This window comes from Pelecanus crispus, chromosome 9 (assembly GCF_030463565.1).
Source record: "Pelecanus crispus isolate bPelCri1 chromosome 9, bPelCri1.pri, whole genome shotgun sequence".
NCBI classification, from domain to species: domain Eukaryota; kingdom Metazoa; phylum Chordata; class Aves; order Pelecaniformes; family Pelecanidae; genus Pelecanus; species Pelecanus crispus.
Genome location: NC_134651.1, coordinates 18665552 through 18686214, shown reverse-complemented (window position 1 = coordinate 18686214; position 20663 = coordinate 18665552). Strand labels below are relative to the sequence as shown.

At 37.5% G+C, this 20663-nt stretch overlaps 1 protein-coding gene across 2 annotated transcripts in view; it reads left to right on the top strand.

The window, feature by feature from the left end:
* The window catches only part of RASA2 (RAS p21 protein activator 2), a 51550-nt gene that overhangs the window by 8204 nt on the left and 22683 nt on the right, over positions 1 to 20663 (top strand). Inside the window, exons 3-6 of one of the 2 annotated variants that reach the window (XM_075716165.1) lie at positions 4026 to 4129; positions 5173 to 5267; positions 11642 to 11722; positions 13204 to 13280. In XM_075716165.1, coding sequence (XP_075572280.1) covers positions 4026 to 4129; positions 5173 to 5267; positions 11642 to 11722; positions 13204 to 13280 — 357 coding nt within the window. The remainder of the gene's footprint in view (positions 1 to 4025; positions 4130 to 5172; positions 5268 to 11641; positions 11723 to 13203; positions 13281 to 20663) is intronic. The other variant, XM_075716166.1, reaches the window with a different exon arrangement.

Here is a 20663-nt window from a genome sequence, read left to right as displayed (position 1 = left end):
ATTGCATAGTAAAACATTTAATAAAATACATCACCTTAGAGCCATCGACATTTTTTAAAATAATACTGAAGTTTTAACTGAAACTTGATTAAATGAAAACAATGCCATTAGTACTTTACAGAGGAAAGGAAGAAAAATCTCACTGTAACAAAACAACAAGGGGGGTGTGTGTGTCTCAAGTGACACCCCCCCTCCTCCCCCTCAAATGGAGAATTTTTCAGGTGATATGAAATTAATATTTCTAAGTTGAGAACGCTTTGTTAGGAGTTAGCAGTCAGTGTTCTGAATCACTCTTTGCCCATAGGTGCCTTTCTGTCTCCACTGACTATGTAAGGAACTCCTTCATCCTCTGTATTATGGCTGCATTGTTAGATTCACAGCATGAGTAGGGTTCCATACAAACTGATGAAATGTAATAAAATAAGTCGTCCTCTACTAGCGGCAGCCAGAGTTGGATGCTTACACTTGATTAGTAGCATGTATGCAGTTATGAAGGCTGACACTTGTTCCAGAAACTTAATTATACCATTTTGTCGCTTATTACTGTGTTAAACTAGAATACCTTGCTAACCTAAAGGTACTGGAAGGGAAGATGAAAGCTCTGATCTCTTACTAGTCTGAAAACTTTATAAATTGCTTTTCAGTGAGGTGTAGTACAGTATAATTTTAGTCATAAATACAACTTTGAATTTAATTGTTTTGTCTCATATTATTTGCTTGCTTTTTCTTACACATGTAATTCACAGGCTGTTTTTGTCACCGTATTCAGGGTTGTAAATTTATACTATAGCTATAATCTAAATTGTATTCTATGAATACCCGCTAGTTAAACATCTGTGGAAGTAATTGTCGCTAGAATTAAAATTATCTTTGACTACAGTGACTGAAAACTAATGAAGAAATGTATTTTTAAAATGTTCAAATAGGTTTGGGCTTCCACCAGCACTGGGACTATTGTTAGAGTGCAGATGTGAAGCAAATGACTTTTCAAAGTTAGAAAAACGTGAATTAATACTGAAGTGAAAGAAGGATATTTTGACTAATGACTCAAGAAATATTTCCTGACACGGTATGGGATTTCTGCGGGTTGTGAAGAAAGAAATTTTTTTTCCCTTGGAAAGTTTACAGAACATCCATAAGCCGCCTCAAATATCTGTGGTCAAATATGAGGAATTGGGGAGGGGCTGCAGTATGTGTGTGTTGCATTTATTTTTTTATTATTATTATTATTTAATCTAAATTTGGTTTCTTTTTTTAAAACTGAACTTTGTGTGCATGCAAGGTTATAGAAAAAATTAATTCTCTTGTTGATATAACTGTTGCTTTTATCAAATGACAGATCTAGGGGCATTAGTCAGTTTCCGTCACAGAACTACCAGTTTAATGTAACAAGGAAGGGAAGAGCAAAGGAGTATGTCACACATTTAAATTTAATCTCCTGTATTACTGTAATGCAGTTCTTCCTGTATGACAGTCTGGTCTTCCTTTGAATTAGCACTATCTTCTAATCCGTCACAGTCTTTAAAGTTCTTGCATCAAAGTCACAAATGAAAGTACTAAATTGACTGAATCCCTGAGGAACAGGTTGAGTAAGTTCTCCATTTTAATTATTCCTTATTGGTATAACCTATTGTACTCCTTCAGCCAGCTCTGTATCCACCTAAGAATTTCTTTACTAATCCTTTGTATTCTCCATCTTAAATTTTTCCTCTGTGCCTCATATGTTGCTAAAGAATAATCCACAACTGATTCATAAGGCAGTGGTGTGAATCTAGGTAAGGAAAAATGTATCAACATGAATAAAACGATGCATTACCTTCTATTTATGTTCATACTATTGACCTGCTCTTTCTTGCCAAATCTGAGACTTGAACGTAACGTTGAGGTAAAAATAATGATTGTTAGTGGCTGATCGTTCGTGGGCGGGGGGGCGGAGTATAGTTGTGAAGTGTGCTCTCTTTTGCCGTAGGATATGGCTGCTAAATAGGCTTGTGGAAGTCTCTGCTAATAGTCTCCATCCCAGACTAATTATCTGATTATAATTGGATGCATAGAGTTATATAGACCCAGCAAGAATAGGGACTTAACACTCAGTGATACGCAGTTGTTGATGTACATTGTAGTCTAGTGTTCCTCTTAGGATATCTGACTGAAGGTGAGTTAGTAGCAGAGTTTCCCTTGATACCAGTGCTGGCTAGTTCACCCACTGTTCACTCTTTCTGCCGTACCATCTCTTTCTTTGTACTGGTGCAACTATTATTTGTGTAACTATTAGGGGAGCACTGTCACACAATTGACCTAAGTTTAAAATAAGCCTTTGTTTAACCTTTTTTGGTCTGAGTTATTGTGTCAATACAATTAAAATGAGCAGTGAAGGAAATTGAGGCTGCTTAGGGCTGCACTGCTGCTAAAGGTAATGCTCATGAATTTATACCTTTAGTAGTGGTGCTGACAAAAAGAACCCAGCCCTCAAAATCAAAGTTGAATTTGTTTGCTTTGAAATTTAAGAAAGAAAAAAAAAAAAGCAGGGAGCTGAAAAACCACAAACACATTTTTCAACTGAGAATTCTTAAATTATTTCTCAGTATAGCGCAAAGGCTAATACTGATTTGTCTGCTTTGAAGCCTATGGGAAAAGGTCTGTGTGTGAACAAAAAGGAACATTTTTCACTCGTGAAATTCCTCATAATGAATTCCTGCAGTTAAAGCTCTTGTTTCTAAAAATCAGTTCTAGAAGTTTGCAATACTGATTTTTCACCTGTGTTCTTTCCCACTTTTTAAGTTAGTTATCAGCTCTTCTCTTATTTTTAACTTACTTAATGAACCATTGGTCCTTAAGCATTTGGTGTTTCTTCTGTAATTATTTTGGAGGGAAGAGAGTAGGGATGATATCCTATTCTTCCTAGTATCCTTTTGGGTAGGTAATAATACAAACTGATTGTTCCAAACATAAGCATATTTGTATTAGTTTAATAAAATATTGTAACAATACAGTGTCAGAAAGGTACTGGGAAACAAAAAAAACCCCTTTGTTTCTGGGTTTGGTATAACTGGCATCACAGTACTTTTCTATAGAGAGAAAGCAGAGGCTAAAATTAGTTTCATGAAGATGAAAAACTTTCCCTGGTGATGTTAATATATTGTAGTTGAAAGTATTTTAAGTCTTTAAGAATCCAGTAGTTCCAAAATAGCAGGGTTTGTTTGTGGATACACGTGATTTTCAGAATTCACAACTTGCAGTGACACAAGTAACATTGTAGTTTTGTTCAGTCTTTTCAAAATACAGTGTTCTGACTACTGGCTATGATTGCATCAATAAGTACTCCTTAAATTTAATGGAAGTATAAATTCCTTGAGTGAAGATAGCAACACGTTGTGTGAAATATGTCTAACATAGAGGAACCCAGAGTCTTTTTATGTAGAGGGCTGTGCAAATGGCAGTTAAGTTGGACAAACTGTAAACGTTACATTGGACTACATTAGATGTAGAAATGTGACCATTTCAGCTTGTGGGAGAACATGTGTATTTGAGATTAACATTTCTCTCTTTCACTGGTCTGTTTTAGGGATGCTAATGTTTATGGTTTCTTGTTCCAGATCTGAATCTTTGAGCATCAAATCTGACGCGGAAGTTAGAGCTAAACAAATGTCAGTTAGTGCAGTAATTAATAAATTCTGGTTTAATGTAATTTAATTGCGTACTGAATGAAAAAAGAGAAACAAAACTTGTGAGTTTCTCGGGAAGTCGTTTGGGGTGGGTAGAGAACCAACTAGAATAATTTCAAGACAGAAAAATAGAATAGAAATTGCAGAGGAGACAACACTTTCTGTGTGTGCACTCTAATTTTTTTGCAGTGTTATTGTATGTTCTTGTAATGAAATGGTTGTGGATGCTTTGATAGATAAGTATAGTGCTAAAGGCCCAAGGTCTGGGACTGCAGTAAAAATGTAACGTTTTAATGTTTGTCTTCCTGTATAAATTACATAAAGTGTTTTTCTATTTTAACTTTCAGTCTTTCTTTTCAGCCCTTATTTTGGGGAAGAGTTTTACTTTGAGATTCCAAGAACATTCCAGTGGTTGTCTTTCTACATTTACGATAAAAGTGTTTTACAAAAAGACCTGCGTATAGGTAGGTTCTGGCATACTGTCTACATCCTGCATAACATTTGGTTATTTTCACTATCACTATCTGTAGTATTAAGGATATAATTATTGAAGTGATGCATTTTTCAAAACACAATGTATAGTGCACTTAAACTAAATCTTCCTTTAAAGTTTGAAAAGCAGGATTTTGTTTCCTTGCTTTATTCTATTATACTAAAATATGGGGTTTTTTTTAAGCTAATAGGACATTTTATAGTCTTATAATTATAGTCTCAATAAATTTTTTTAAAGTCTTTGTTTTTTCTCCTCTTCCATTTCATTGGAATGTTTGAATAACTGTCACTACCTGTAGATCTTTAAAGAATGAATTCTGGAATAATTCCACAGTAATTGCAATTGTGAAATAGTTCTTAAAACTATTTATAGATAATGTTTTTTGTCTGTCAGTGCAACCTGTAACTTAGTGACTTATAAAGCATTTTGCAGCAACTTACCTAGCTTAGCTGAAAAATTATAGGAGGTGGATCCCACTCCCCCTCCCGCATAATGGCTCTATTGCAGCTGCTATTTGGATATAGTTGCTATAAAGCTCTAACAGTCTGCTGTGAAAAAAGCCTTCATATTACTTGAATTGAGGAAGGAAATAGTTTGCACCAGGATGCCAGATAATTTGGTATAATAACAACTTTCCAAATAGCAATCAGAGGAGTAAAAAGCATCTACCTTCAGTTTCCTATTTAAACATTCTTCAACACCGTTACTGTTCTCTCAAATCTTTATTACGTTATTTCCAGCCACAAGTGTGTTCTTTATTTTACCTAACCTTGTTAGTAGTGATATCCAAGATAACACATTGTAATTAACTTAATTTGGCTTTATATAACCTATTTTTCTGCTTTACTTATGCTTCATGTTCCTTGTTTCCATAAGCTTTTCATACACCATCATAAGCTTAAAAAAAGTAAGAGAGAGTTTAAACAAAAATCAAACTTCAAATCTATTTAAATATTAGTCCTATTCAGATGAAAGTGATATTTATCCTTATGTCCCCCTGTTCCCCTCCCCCAGGAAAGGTGTCAATCAAAAAAGAAGATTTATGCAACTACACAGGAAAAGAGAACTGGTTTATGCTTCAACCTGTTGATTCTAATTCAGAGGTTCAGGTAACTTATTAAATTGCACACTTATATTTTTAAAATTAAATATAGGTAAGTGTATGTCATAGTAGAAGTTTATATTGAGCTGTAGCAGACAGTAGCAGACAGAGGTTAGCATCTGTCTAATTCTTGTGAGACAGTTGTGTCTTTCAGCTTGATTAGAGAATAATGCATATTCTACACTTCTAAACTGGCTGTATTGTTCCTCATGATACTTAAAACTGGCAGAAGACTTATAATCAGAATTGTTTAGGTTGGAAAAGACCTTTAAGATCATCCAGTCCAACCATTAACCTAACATTACCAAGTCCACCACTAAACCAATTCAGGGTAGAGTAGCAATTTTGTGTTTCCTGGCTTGGTGGCTGGACTATTTATACTGAAAGTAAAAACTAGGAATCATTAAGGTTGGAAAGGATCTCTAAGATCTTCAGTCCAACATCAACCCAACACCACCATGCCCACTAAACCATGTCCCAGGGTGCCATGTCTACCCGTTTTGTGAACACTTCCAGGGATGGTGACTCCACCACCTCTCTGGGCAGCCTGTTCCAATGCTTGACTACCCTTTCCGTGAAGAAATTTTTCCTAATATCCAATCTAAACCTCCCCTGGCGCAGCTTGAGCCCATTTCCTCTTGCCCCATCACTAGTTACGTGGGAGAAGAGACCAACGCCCACCTCCCTACAACCTCCTTTCAGGTAGTTGTAGAGAGCGATAAGGTCACCCCTCAGCCTCCTCTTCTCCAGGCTAAACAACCCCAGTTCCCTCAGCCGCTCCTCATAAGGCCTGTGCTCCAGACCCTTCACCAGCTTTGTTGCCCTTCTCCGGACACGCTCCAGCAGCTCAGTGTCTTTCTTGTAGTGAGGGGCCCAAAACTGGACACAGTATTCCAGGTGCGGCCTCACCAGCGCCGAGTACAGGGGGACAATCACCTCCCTGCTCCTGCTGGCCACACTATTCCTGATCCAAGCCAGGATGCTGTTGGCCTTCTTGGCCACCTGGGCACACTGCTGGCTCATGTTCAGCTGGCTGTTGACCAACACCCCCAGGTCCTTTTTGGCCAGGCAGCTTTCCAGCCACTCTTCCCCAAGCTTGTAGTGCTGCATGGAGTTGTGACCAAAGTGCAAGACCTGGCACTTGGCCTTGGTGAACCTCATACAGTTGGCCTTGGCCCATCGGTCCAGCCTGTCCAGGTCCCTCTGCAGGGCCATCCTACCCTCGAGCTGATTGACACTCCCACCCAGTTTGGTGTCATCTGCAGACTTACTGAGGGCGCACTCAATCCCCTCATCTGGATCGTTGATAAAGATGTTAAACAAGACTGGCCCCAAAACAGAGCCCTGGGGAACACCACTCGTGACTGGTCGCCAGCTGGATTTAGCTCCATTCACCACAACTCTCGGGGCTCGGCCACCCGCCAGTTTTTTACCCAGCGAAGAGTACGCCCGTCCAAGCCATGAGCTGCCAGCTTCCTTAGGAGCATGCTGTGGGAGATGGTGTCAAAGGCTTTACTTAAAGCAACTGTTTGGGAAATGTCTTAACAGTATTTTCATGTCTAAAATCTTTGCGAGAGGAGCTATGTACTTGAGACAGGTGAATGATTTAGAAAACTACTGAATCTTTTTTTTTTAGTCAGTTTTGGTGTTATCTGAAATGATGACTGATTATGTGACATGAAATGGTTAAAAGTCTCCAAAACTGGAGGTACCTGTGCTGTGCTCATTTATTTTGAAATACTTTCTGCATTCAGTATCAAATAACTTGCACTTCACAGTTGTATTTTGGTCTGTGGTTCAAGTTCTTCCAACAGGATTGTTCTAGTAATATGTAAAAATGAGATGGCTCTAGAAGTTGTAGCAACTCTCTTCCTGGTTTGAGGAAGAAAGAACAGTATTCTTGAAAAATCTCTTAACCTTGTTGCTGTGATAAACAACTCTAGTATATTTTAATAGTTTTTTCAGATTTGCCTGAGGGAAAAAGTCTTGGACTTGGCAGTGTTTGTATTTTGCTAGTAACTTGAAAGTCCCTCTGTGTAGGGAGAATCCTGTCTACTTTTACAAGAGGTGAATGTGCACAGAATTCTCAAAAAATAAAGACATGTTATTTTCCAGGATTAATCATTTATGAGCCATAAGTTTAGCATGCAGCTGTTGGGTATATAGGAGGGCATGTGATTGCTTTACCTGAAGGTGCATTTTCAAAATACCTGAATACCATTTTCTCTTATCTGCTGAAAATCAGTCCTCATTCAGTTAGGATAGAATATAATAGAAGAGTTCAGTTGGAAGGCACCTACAGGTCATCTAGATCATTCTTTTTCCAATTCTTCCATCTAATCACTCTGAATATTCTAGAAAGTCCTTTCCAGATATAAACTGAAATGCAATTTCTGCCTTGACTTAAATATTGTCATGCTTGCTATGTTTTTTTTTCTCAGTCATAAAAATGTAGTGAATGAAAGATTACTTTTTGTCATAATACTACATGACTAACTATGAAAATTCAATTATAATATTCCATTAATAGAACTTAGCAATTTCTTACATATAGGGAAAAAAAGTTTTTAATTTTCCATGTCTTTGTAGCTTACAGTGGGCTGGAAGCTCTTATTGATACTTTTCTATGGCTGGGACATGTGTAAAGCACTCTCCTGCATGACGCTTCCATTAAAGAATAGCCTTTTTGTCTAAGGTGTGCTCCTCCTCATGTTAATCTTACCTTGAGTTAGGGCATTTGGGTAGGTTTCTCCTCTGTCCTGCTTCCTTTTTCCATGAAACTTGTAAGAGCAGAGCTGAGACCAGTTCCCATCTGCCAGATTTGGCTGAAATCTCATTGGTTTGGATGTGCCATACGGTACTGAAATGTATTCCTAGGAGATTCCTAAGATTATTGGTGCGACATGGCTGAAAATTGCAGGCTTTCACATAGTGTATGTGCAGAAAAAGTGCACGGATGTTTATAAAGCTAGGTAACAGTCTGGGGAAAAAATTGTTTTCAGATGTGCTCTTCTCCTTATGGCACCATATGTGTAGGTGACATTTTTTCCTCTAGTTCCCTCCAGGTGAGTATTTTCCAGAATTCATGATGGGTGCAAGGCAATAGGATGGCTTAGAACTACTTCATGTTCCTTGGCTATATGCAGGACACGTTGAAGTTTGCTTGGTTGGGGTTTTTGGTTTTGGGGTTTTTTTTCCCCTTAAATCTTCATTTGTTTCAAGAAAACTGTGCTTTCTGTGTGCCAGTGATCTATTTTTCATACAGGCTAACTTTGGTATAACGAGCAGCCTGTATATCAGGTACATTAGTGGTGGAGGTGCATACTGAATATTGTGGTATACAGCTCGTAGATATACAAAATCCATACCAAGTCATAAGTGCTTTGGCACTGGCTGTTGTCTTCTTTACTAATAAGCATGTCTTGGATCTTTTTTTTCTTCACAGTTCGTCAGTTCTTATAGTCTGTATGGGAAATGGTCAGCTCCACCTTGGTAGGACAAATAAAAGTATCGCTGGAAGACATTCGAGTTCGTTAATAACTCTAACAGTTTCTAGAAAGGCTTAGGAGTATATTAAATGTAACATTTTGTCTTTTGTGGAATTACCAAGAATTAAACTTGCTGATTCCTACAAAATAAAACTGAATTGGGGAAGTGGGGAAATAAACAGACTAGTCATTTTCTAAAACCACCTTACTTGTAATAAATTTAGGACTTCTCTAGGGTCACAATCCACTACTAATGCGGAAGCTATTTTCTGTTCTGGTTCCACAGCTCTGTACGTACAGGTAATCTGAAGTGGAGGTGATTGAAAGTTCAGCAGAGCAAAAGCACTATGTGCTTGAGTTAATTTAAGTTTTTGGTGAAAGAAAGGTGATAGGTATTTCCTTTCAGGTGCTTATGGGAGAAGAGTGGCCTCTCCCCAGCCGCTGAAAGTGTGTAAAAATTACTTTGATTTTTTAGAAAGCATCTGCTCTGTGTTTTGATCTTAGCTGTTTTTTTTGTTTTGCTGCTGGTTACAATAATGAATGGATATTCATCTTGTTTTCTTAAAACTTTTTTCTTTGTCCACTAGTTCTTGAAAAGTAGACATGGATGTGGGAATACTGAGCAAATAAAGTAGCATTTGAAAAGTGAGTGGAATACACCATATTTAACTGCAGCTAGCGCAAACTTGTTTATACACACACATATATATATTTAAAAAAAAATCCTGACATTTTCTAAAATGCAGATAGCCTCAGCATGCTAATAAAATTCTTAGGATTGCTTGCCTTCCCGCCCCACCCCCCTATTTTTATCTTAAATATTCATTTAGCTGGTTTGAAATGAGCTCATATTGTTAAACGTGCCCTTGATCTTTGTTATTCATAGCAAGAAACATTATTTGTAGAGATTTGATCTATGCTGGCAAAATACATTGAGGTCAAAATCTTTCATGCACTTCTAAGGTTTTTGAAGGTAACTTTAACATTCGCTGTTCCCTTTCTTAAAATTGATAGGATTTATAATTATTGAAGTAATGTACTCCTAACAGATTCCCCTGGTGTTCGTGTAGAATGTGTAAATTTGGAAAAAATGGAGCTGGAGCCTCAAGCCAGCTTGTACATTCCTAGTAGCTCAAATCTCTAACCCTAGGAAAGAAGAAAGGTCTGGATAAAGTAAAACTCATGGGGTTATCAGAGTTGAACGGATATTCCTGGTACTGTGGAACTGTTGGCCATTACACAGCGCTAGGAGCTCAGTGTGGTAGACAGTAAGATGTAGTACGTTTCAGAAATGTGGTATATGTTTGCGCTATTTTAGAATGGGAAAGCTGGAAAAAAGCCGATGGAAGCTGATAGAACCTGTATCTGCTATGTAGAGATGTTTTTGTAGTAAGCACGCAGAATTAACAATTTGGGCGGTACTAAATGTGGGAATACTATGTAGTTTGTGGAGTATTCTAGAGCCCCGGTTTTACGTTCCATATGCCACAAGGACTTCAGTTTACCAAAGATGCTTCTGAGTGAATAATCTGGGTTATTTTACGTTCTTTTTTTTTTAAAGTTCTTTAACTTTTGGATTAGAATCTTTTTTCTTCTACTTAGGTGTTGACATAGTGTGTATGGCATAAAGATGATCTTTCTTGTTCTTACAAACTCAATGGTTCAGTTGTGATACTGAACAACCTGATCTGAGCAACCTGATCTGGTTAAAGCTGTCCCTGCTCACTGCAGGGGGGTTGGGCTAGATGATCTCTAAGGGTCCCTTCCAACCCAAAGCATTCTATGATACTTCTTCCATTGAAGTGGGGGAAGCGGAAGGAGGAGGACAGAGAGTTCAAGAGAAATACTGTAATCTAGAGTTTCTGACGTTGAGGGAGGAACTGGAAAATAAGTTAGCATTTCTAACTCTGTTTAAGCCCCACCACCCCCCTCAATAACTTTCCCAAGTCCAGACTACACTTCAGACGAAAGAGTATGCATCTCTTCCTCTTGCATTCAAAGGAGAGAAAGTTTTATGAAGGAAACTAACACTCTGAAAAGTTACTTTGTGGTACACTTGGAACAGTAATGTGATACTGTGTATGGAATGTGGGCATGGTATATGAGTGCCTGTTGGCATAAATATTTAAAATACAGTTTCCACTTAAGAGTTTTAGAAAACTTGAAATCATGTATTTATTATAGATACTTGTAATATTTCATAATCTGGAAATGACCAAAATATCAAAACTGTGGGGAGAAAAAAACCTTAAAATACAGTGTTAAAATGCAGTAGCAATGCTAAAAACAAAACTGTATAACTAAATAGTTTTTGTAGTTCTGTTCTGAAGTTTAGATTGGTGATTTGGACACTCTGGTTTTGGCTCCTTTGTTACTATGTGAATCTTGCCATATAATCAACAGCTCCATTGTCCTCTAGTCAGTGTCTGAAAATTGATTGTTAATCCATTCGTAAAGTTAAAATGGTACCTACCTGCCTTTGCAAAACCATGAGATCTACAGATATAAAGTGCGTTCACATGAAGTGTGCCGCTCATTTATTGTATAAGAATGGCTGATTTCTCTTTATGTTTTGAACTAAAACTAGTCTGTACAACCGTGTTTAAAACAGAGTTGCATATCATGTCAAAAGTTCTGATATAGATCTGCACATCAGCCACTGTAGGAAACCATCGCACTGCTCTCAACAAAGAAAACAACAAAAATGTACCCGAAACTCTCCATACATGTCAGAGAAACATTTACTTAGAGCCATGTTACTGTAGCCATCATGGTGCTGAGTTTTGAACAAACTACATCTACAGATAGATCTCAGGAGCAGTAAATTTTCTATTTTACTCCTACTGATCAGTGTAGAACACAATTGGTGGTGGGTTTTTTGGTTTTTTAAAAGCAAAAAGATGATGTTCAGGCCATTCACAAGGTCTGCCTACTAAAACTAGTTAAATCAGCTATTACAATAAATACTACTAATGTTGTCTTTTCATTTGTCATTCAAAAACTTTGCCTTGTAAGGCTGTTGGTATGCTTCTCATTATCCTGGTTTTATCCTGTGAATCTATTTTTGTAATTGAGTTTCTCTGCTTGACAAATACTTTCTTAATGTACCTGTGTTCCAATCCACGTAGTAACAGTTTGCAAAACACTTGGCAAGCATCCCAAAATAGTTACCTTTAAAACTTCCTTATAAAGGAAACTTCACTTCTCCTCCCATGTGACGTACAGAGAGAGGAACACAGCCCTTGCCCCAGGGGATTTACAATAAAAACATTTCAGTGCTATGTCAAAACATAAGCGCTATAGAAATGTGTTCAAGGTCAGCTAAGGGTTTTGATTCCATTTTAGTGTTGCACAAGAAAACTGTAGTTCAAATTATAGCTTGCTTCCTTTGCCACACTTTAAAATTGCCTTCCAGGTCCCTTCCCTAAGAATCATAATTGTGGACAGACCAGTGTCGTCTGATGTTCCATTTAGCAAATAGACAAATTCCAAGAATACTAAGGAGAACATGGTTTGGAGGAAAGACTGTGTCAGTGTCTGGTTATCTCAGATGTGAAAGCCAGCACAAATAGCCAGGCACTGAAAGGAGTTGCAGTATTCTTCAGGCGGTAGGTGTTTGGAGCAAGGTTATAGCACCAAATTTTGGTCATCCCAAGAAAGTTGCATATCATCGTTTGTGGTTTTTGGAGCCTTTTGTTGAGATGGTAGAGTATAGGCTGGCCCTTGTTGAGTTCTGAAGTTAATCCATGCTGTGCCATTGCTTACAGGTTCTTTTTCTTAATACATCCTACCATATCAGAAAAAGAAAAGGAGGAAGCCAGGTTTAGCAATTATTGCCACCTTTTCCTCTCCTTTGTTGTGTTTAGTGTTCAATGAGTACATCAGCAGACTTCATGAGATAGTTGAAAGCTGCACTGGGATGCATAATAAATTTCTAAATTATCATCAGTCTGGTGGGATGGACAGGATTTCACAGCTGGATATTAAATGTTGCTGGTTATGGCTACTGCATACTATTCTACTTTTCTAAATATACCTAACTGCCTTCAGAGTCCCAAGGTCATTTTAGAACTTTCTCCTGAAATGCTTATAAATTCACTGTTTGTTCAAGGGTTCATCCCATGCTTAGGACAAAAAAGCTGAAAGGGACTTTTGCTCTTGGTAATTCCTCATGCTGGAAGAAATATTTTTTTATGTATCTTAAATATGTGGAGACTTGACCAATTCATGTGCTGTCTGCAGCTGAGGATAATGTTTCTCTTTATCATTGTCTCTCAAAGTTCAAATACATACATCATAATTCCACTTGCAGGATATGTGCTTTAGAATAGATATTTGCTTGAAGTGGGTATATTGTATATATTGCTTCTAACTGTAAACTATATTGTTGTTCTAATTACTACTTTGAAAACAAAGGCTTCTAAAACTATTTGTGTTTCTCTCTTGTTTTTTCAGGGAAAAGTTCACCTTGAATTAAAACTGAACGAACTGATAACAGATAATGGATCTGTGTGCCAGCAACTAGTAGTACAGTAAGAAAATTTGTTAATCCTTGATTATTTAGTTGTTTGTTAGAACATTATGGGATTTGTCTCTCTTAATACTGAATGTCTGCACATCCTGGTACCAATAACATTTTTCTTTTTATTTGACTTACTTGGAGCCTACCTCGTTTAGGGAATTCCTGCAGGAGTTCTTCACAACTGCTTGTCTCTGTTGCTCCCATAGCACTCACTTTTATTAGGACTCAGCATGGCTATCTGGTAGCATTAGTTCAGTGTCTTCTAATCCCAATTGAATTGGGTCTAGGAATGCCAACTGCAGCTGACAGCCAGAACTTGCAGTACTGCTGTTACTGACAGAATTGAGGTGCTAGTGGTCGTGTTGGGAACAGTGTGAAACTTTTTCAGTAGTAATATTTTGGTTTGGTATGTGAAAATTGACTTTTAGTTTTGCTGCAGAATTACTTTCTCATGGTTAAGCATCACAAGGAATGTTTACTTTTTTAAAAAAACAAACCAAACAAAAAAAACCCCAGGAGTTGCTGTTTTGGAGCAGCATAACGTTGCCATGTTTCAGTAAAATTTCTTAGCAACAACTTAAGGGGTTTTCACTACCAAACTTAATTTTGACTCCAAAGTGTAAAGACATTACAGCATGTCAAATAGCCTAATAGAAACAATAAATTTTTGGTATATGTTACTTCAAAAAAGGCAAATTTCACCAATATTAAAGAAAAAGCACAGAATGAAACGTATTGGAAGATATCAACTAGTCTGTACTCTTATATTGTTACTCTTAGAGATGTGTTTGATAATGATCCTATGTGATGGCTTTGGGAGTCTGAATATACAGGTTACAGATGTTAGTCACAGAAGACCAAAATTCCACATGTACTAGTCATTCTGTTTCTTTTTATTCATTATTAAGCAATACATTTAAGGCCAGAAAATTGGTAAGAAGCTAATGCAAATACAGCTGTAGAAAATGTTTTGGCATTTTCAAAAAATGTTTGTCTGATAAGGGCATACTACAAGATACTGGTCTCTCTAGAAACTAATCCTGTCCTTTATTTTGGAAGAAATCTGACAGCCTTCTGTTACTTGCCTCTGGGAGACTGTTTCTTTTCATAGAAAAGACCAGTGGAAACCAATGGCTTCAAGAGACTCAGTGAGATTGACAGCGTTCTCTTGTGACTCTTCTTAACATTCTCAGCATGAGTAAGGCTCAGGAGAACAAGCTGGTCTTACTGCAGTTTTTTTTTATTTTTAGTGCTTCAGAAAGCAATAAAGGCTTTTCTGCTCTTGTCTCCTAACCGGTTGTGGGATAGGCCATGTGAAGAAAAGGGTATAGACAAGGGGATTATAAAGACTAAGGGAAAATTAAGATTAAAAACTCAAAATGCACTAAGATTCCTTAATTTTGCTTTCCAACATTGTTCATTAACTTATAATTTATTATATGTTTATTATATTAATTTATTCAGAGAGTGACAGGCTTTGAGTTTTTTAAAATATTCTCTTAAGAATTTAGTATGAAAGAATGGGTTGTATTGCGAAACTGAGGGGAGGAAATGGTGTGTGGTCTTCCATTTGTCTCAGTGACTTCATGTTCAGATCAGCTTCAGGGAACAGGGGGAGACCGTTACACTGTCAATTTTGCTAATGTAATTTTCATTAGGAAGTTTAAATTATGTTCTTTCTGTCTTAGTCAACTATCTAAACCAAGATGAGTAGTTTCATTGGAGCAAGACCTAGCAAAAAAAAGTCTTTGCTTTTCTGTTACTTGGTATGAAAAGGGAAGCTAGTTCTGTGATAGAACTAAGCTAGCGAAACTGGTAATGCTTTAGTGTCTATTGTAGGCTGATAATTCAGGTAAGATACGGAAACTTGCTGTACATCGATGTATATTTATAACTTAAAGATAATTCTGAATGTGCTTCTACTTGTATGGTGGGTGGCAGCTTGGTTGATTGGGAGTCCTGTTGCTCTTATTTTTGTATGCCACTTGCAGCACAAGGCAGAATTAGAACAGCTTTTCCGCCATGGACTATTCACCACCAAAAGCTCTCTAGAGCTTTATGACTTTGTGTTTTATTCCCAGCTTAACTTTCTGATAGATACAATTTTTTTAATTTAATTTTTTATATATTGATGCACTTTGGTCTTATTTTTTTAATTTTTATTTTTAAAATGTGTTTGGATTTTTACTATGATGAAGAAGAGTTGCTTTAGAAAGTTACTGTTGCAGATTGCAGTTTTGAGTGGGAAGTGGGTTACTCACTGTGCCCTCTCTTAGGATCTCTTTATGACGGAGATAAATGATCAAAAGGAAGCCAGGGTTCTCTCGTGGTTGCTGTACTCACCCACTCACTGACATGTGGGAGAGGACTGTGCGTTAAACACTGCAGTATTACATCAGGACTTTTGTCTTCGTCTGCGATTATGAAATGCATTAGAGTTCCTTAAACTAAAAATGTTTAGTAGTATTTTATCATATATGCTGATAGACTTGAAATAATAGGCTGTATAAGTAATATATTGTACATAAATGTATTTTTGGATGTACATGTGAGAGTGTGAGAAATAAGAAGTCTCTCACTGGATATAGTATTATAGAAATGGATGTGAGGGCATTTTTGAGACTCTTTTGATGTTAAAGCATGAGGAACTTAATTTCACATGTATTTTCTGTAATAGAAAATTTCAACTCTTTAAAAGTCTGCTTATTTTGTAAATTTCTGAGGATAATTAGTCAGTGATGCGCTTATTGCTATGTTTTGTTAGTCACCAGTCCCTGAGAAGTCCTTGTATTAGTAACTCCTTTAGAAAAGCTGCAAGATAGGAAGTAGCAGAGTGTGGTTGAGTAAAAAAAAGACAAAGAGTGGGCATATACGTGGATTTCTGCCCCTGCCTCTTCTCAATCTGTCCAAAACTGGAAGAGCATTGGCCAAAGAAAAAAAAAAACATGGAAAAAATAATTCTTAAAATACAGGCTATAATACTTGCCTTTCAGAGCCATGTTTTACTTCATGTCCAAATTAATGGTCTCTCAATGTAATGAGGCAGGGAAGCTGTTAGACCTTCACCAGTTACATTTTTTGGAGGATAAGAGAATCCTAGATAGTTGTGCTGGCTTCTGTGCATAGGTAAGTTTGTAATGGATTTCCACCATGTGTTCCCTGAGAGTCTAGAAGTTCTATGAAGATGAAAAATAGTAGCTAGAACTTTCACAACATAAGATTAAAGATGTGTTAAGAGCACAGACAATAGCAAGTAATTCAAGGGTGGTGATTGTGAGCATTATCTGGAGTCTCCCATCACCTTTTTGTTTGTGGATGAACCAAAGTGATAGGATTAGACTTCACTAGGAGATGGATTCATATTATTTTGGTTCTGTAGACATGGTTGTAGAACCTTTTTTTGCTTGTCTTCTAGATGGGTTTTATGATGAGGATTTATTTAAAAACTGAAGGTAATTCCTGTAGGAAGCAGTTTTTGAAAGTTAAGGATTTGGACAACGGAGAGCTGCTGCTGCTCTTAGCCTCTTACAGCTAATGTGGGAGGGAGGAAGGCAGGCTTCATTTCTTATGCTAGTATGTATACGAAACCCATCTTTTCCAAACAAGTAGTTGGGAAAAGAACGTGATTTTAGAAAGGTAAATGTTGCTGTGTATGATGAAGAGATGGTCAGTTGTCATATAATGAAACCAGGACTGCAATTCCTCATGTTTCTTTCTTTTTGTGCTCTATCCCCCTGCGTGCCCCATTCTGTTTCAGTTTTTAATTTAGATTGTCTATTCCCCAACTTTATCCTTCTCCAAGCTTACTTCCCTTACATAAATATTAATATGTTGCAAACTATGTTTGTATCAGCAAAGCTGTGGATAACAGTCAAAAAAACCCCTCAGTTCTTAAAAACTGGAAGTTTCCTTCTTTTGCTCAAGTTGTCAAAAAGTGGTCACGTACAAGATATACCACAACTGACTGATCTGGTCTTACTTGATGCTGGGGGGCACAGGAGGAAATGGTGGCCAGCTTTCTTAAGGTGGGACTTTCTGAAGGCAGCTAGGGCTTTCAGGTTGTATAAGGATTCTAAAAACATGATATTGAAATGCACTTTTCCTTGGAGAAAGTAAAAGAAAGACTTGTAATTGCTTATCTTATATCAATGAAGCACACTTTTTTTTTAAATAAAAGCATAACGTTAATCTTCCTTTGGTGAAGGGCTATCTTAGAAACTACTTAGTGAGCTAAGCCCTGATTTTACACATAACTTTTGTATTAATTGGAAACTTGCTGTTAAATTTCATACAGATACACCCACAGACCGTTTCTGAATTAAAATTTTGTTTTGTCTACAATTCTAGTTGTTTCCTTTTCTAATGTGTGAATGAGGAGGGGAAAAAGATAATGCAATAGATTAACTGCTGACTCAGTGTGGGCTCTTTTTCAAAACCACAATAGCATGTATAGTAGCACATCTCAAAAATATATGCTTGCAGCTCTCCTTTCTGGGAGTCTGTAAAAACAAGTTTGCGTGACCATTGTTTGCATATTTGCTGCTGCTGAAGCGGATGATACTTGAACGGTTTCTTGCCAAATTAGGCTATTGGATGGTAGTACTTGCCTTCTCTGTGTTTGACATGACTTCAAACTGAAGGAAACAGTTTTATGTATTTACAGTGCAAATACTTGAAAGCCCAGAAATGGCTTATTACAGCTAGATTTTGTCGTCTTTTGCACTTTTCTGAATAAATTACATGCTATACCATCTTAAATTGACGTGTCAGTTTGTTACTGTCCTGTTTATCTGCTCACATGAAGTTGCTCTAGGGAACAGAACAGTTTTTAAGAAGTGTACAAATCGTAATGGCTGCAGTTATTTAGTTTTTGCACTTGGGAGGACTTCAGCTGATTTCAGTGGTGGAGGTAGAGTCCGTCAGTCATTGAGGGGGGTTTATTGTGGGCTGTGTCTTTTTAAGGACTTATTTCCATCTTAGAGCTGAACATATGCCAGTTGTATCTGAAAGGCTCATATTTCCTGTGTGAAACCCCTCTTGCAGAACAAACTACTGAGATGTGAAGCAAGAATTAATGTAAACTGAAAGATCTCTTACACTGTACTGTAACTGATCAGTAGTCTGAGAAAAGAACAAAAGTCCGTCTGTTAACTATTGCTTAGACTTTACATAAAGATGTAGTTTAAAGTATAAAAGGCTTTTAAGATTCTGTCTACTTCTTCAAACTCTATGCATTTAGCCTTTTGAATGAAAATTGCTTGTGCCAGCATAGACAGATGAAGCCATTTGTCAAAGCTGAAATGTTTACCATATGGTGCAAGTATATTTATTAGGGTTGTCAGAATAGGAATGTATATTTAGTGTTATTTACTTTCTTGATCGGCCAATGTGTTTGGGGTTTTTTTGTTGGTTTTGGTGTTTTGTTTGGGGGTTTTGGGGTTTTTTTTTTTTTGTTTGGTTGGTTTTTTCCCTCTGTTGTAGAAGATTGCAATTCTAGTGCTTTGCCTGATTCTTTGGGGAAGGGCAGTATTCCTGTGAGATTTGCTAGCTGGTAAACTTGTTGAGGTTGCTTTCCATTTCTGTTAAGTCTACTCTAATTGAGCCACTTGAAACATCTTCAAAAATTTTTAAACATGTTTACTGGAGGCTGTTTGTTTAGTAGCTTAAAACTATCTGCAATAATTCAGTCTTGTGTATTCAGTCCCTAGGGAGTGACAATCCAGTTTGATAGTGCTGAGTTGATTTAATGGCTTCCTACCCTTAATGGCTACTTGCTTTGCACTGCCTTTGGAGCTTGTGAGATCTTCTTCATGACTAGGTGAATTAAGGTTGCCTGACTGACTGAAAACCGGCTCGAAACCTAAATAGCTTTCTGGAAGGTTAGTAATCAGAATCACCATAGGTGATAGGTTCAAAGTAGGAGTATAAAAAGAAGGAGGAGGAGGCACCATTTCAGTGCAGTTCAGTTCATTTTGCTGTGCTGTCAGATAACGTGTCTAAAAGCAGACTCCAGGCAGTAACTGGGGAGTTAAGGGATGGTTATGACTGGCTAGCTTAGAGGGAGAGATGGAAGGGGAGGAGGTAAGATAAATTTGGAACAAATTCTTGAGCCTGTCGGGTCTGAAAAGGAAAGATTTGGGAATATTAGGAGTAGGTGGTCAGGGGGACTAGGATATTGTTTGTTTTTTGAGATGTTGGAACAGGGCAGGCTGGCTAAGCTGGGTAGACCTTACTTGCTGGCAACAGAACTGGGACTTGGGCAGGAGATGAAAAGGAAATTCTAGTGCTGCCTACACAGGGAGACTGACTGGAGCATGAAATCAGCTTGAAGTGACAGATCTATATGATGAATCCAGAGATTCTAGTTCTGCTGCAATGCTGTGTAGTTGTCAGTAAAATGTTTTTCAACTTGCAAGAAATCACAAACAAGCCTTCCTTTAGTTTGTGTATGTTGTGGTCAAGCTGTAAGAAGACAGGGGAGGCCTGAACAAGCTGTTTCTGTAACCCATGTAGGGCATTGTGATCGGTTTTGTTGATATGATAATATACAAGTTTTCCCACAGGATCATTATGTCAAGTATGCAGGCCATCCATACAGTGATCAGGGAAGGAGTGAGAAACTTTGTACATAGGGAAAGAAACTGCTTTCTGTAGGACTTACATCTGTTTGCCAGAGAAATCCAGGAGCTTGGTGAACATGACACAGGCTGTAGGAAGAGAAATTGTGGTGGTGGTGGTAAAATAGTTGAATTCTACCCAGAGAACTTTGACTTGATCCATCTGCTGTGTATTTCCTATGAGATTGAAATTGAGGTTAACTTATAGGTACATTCAGGACTCACGCCTGGAACCAAAAATCTCTGGGAGCTGCAGAGACAGTATGTTTAGTGCTACAAAATGCATAGTAGTCTGAAAGAATCAAGCCCTAGCTGCCTCCAATCAGATACCCCAAATGGCTGAAAAGTCTAGACAGCTTAATTTTGTCGCCACTCTGTCACGTATTTGTTGGAGGAGGAATCAATTAATGCTTATGAAACAACTGGATGTTTCAAGAACCCATTTAAATGGTGGGTTTGAAATCACTGTAGGGTTCATTGTGATTCAAAAATTATTGAAATGCTGAAGGCCATGTGCTTGAAAACTGGAAGAAAAATAACAAATGATTGTGCGGTGGTTCAGCACTAAATGTTCCCTGAACTGGCTAAGACAAAGGGACTTTTTGGGGGGGAAAAATACCATCTGGTTTATAATCGTGTATACTCCAAAGAGGGTGGAGTTTTGAGGCAGCACAGGAGTGTTAGTGTCTGTTGTTTCCTCACTTGTGAGTGTTTGAGTTTGCAATGCTTGTTACTCTTTTAACACTGTTTTTCTACAATACAGAAAGCATTTACTT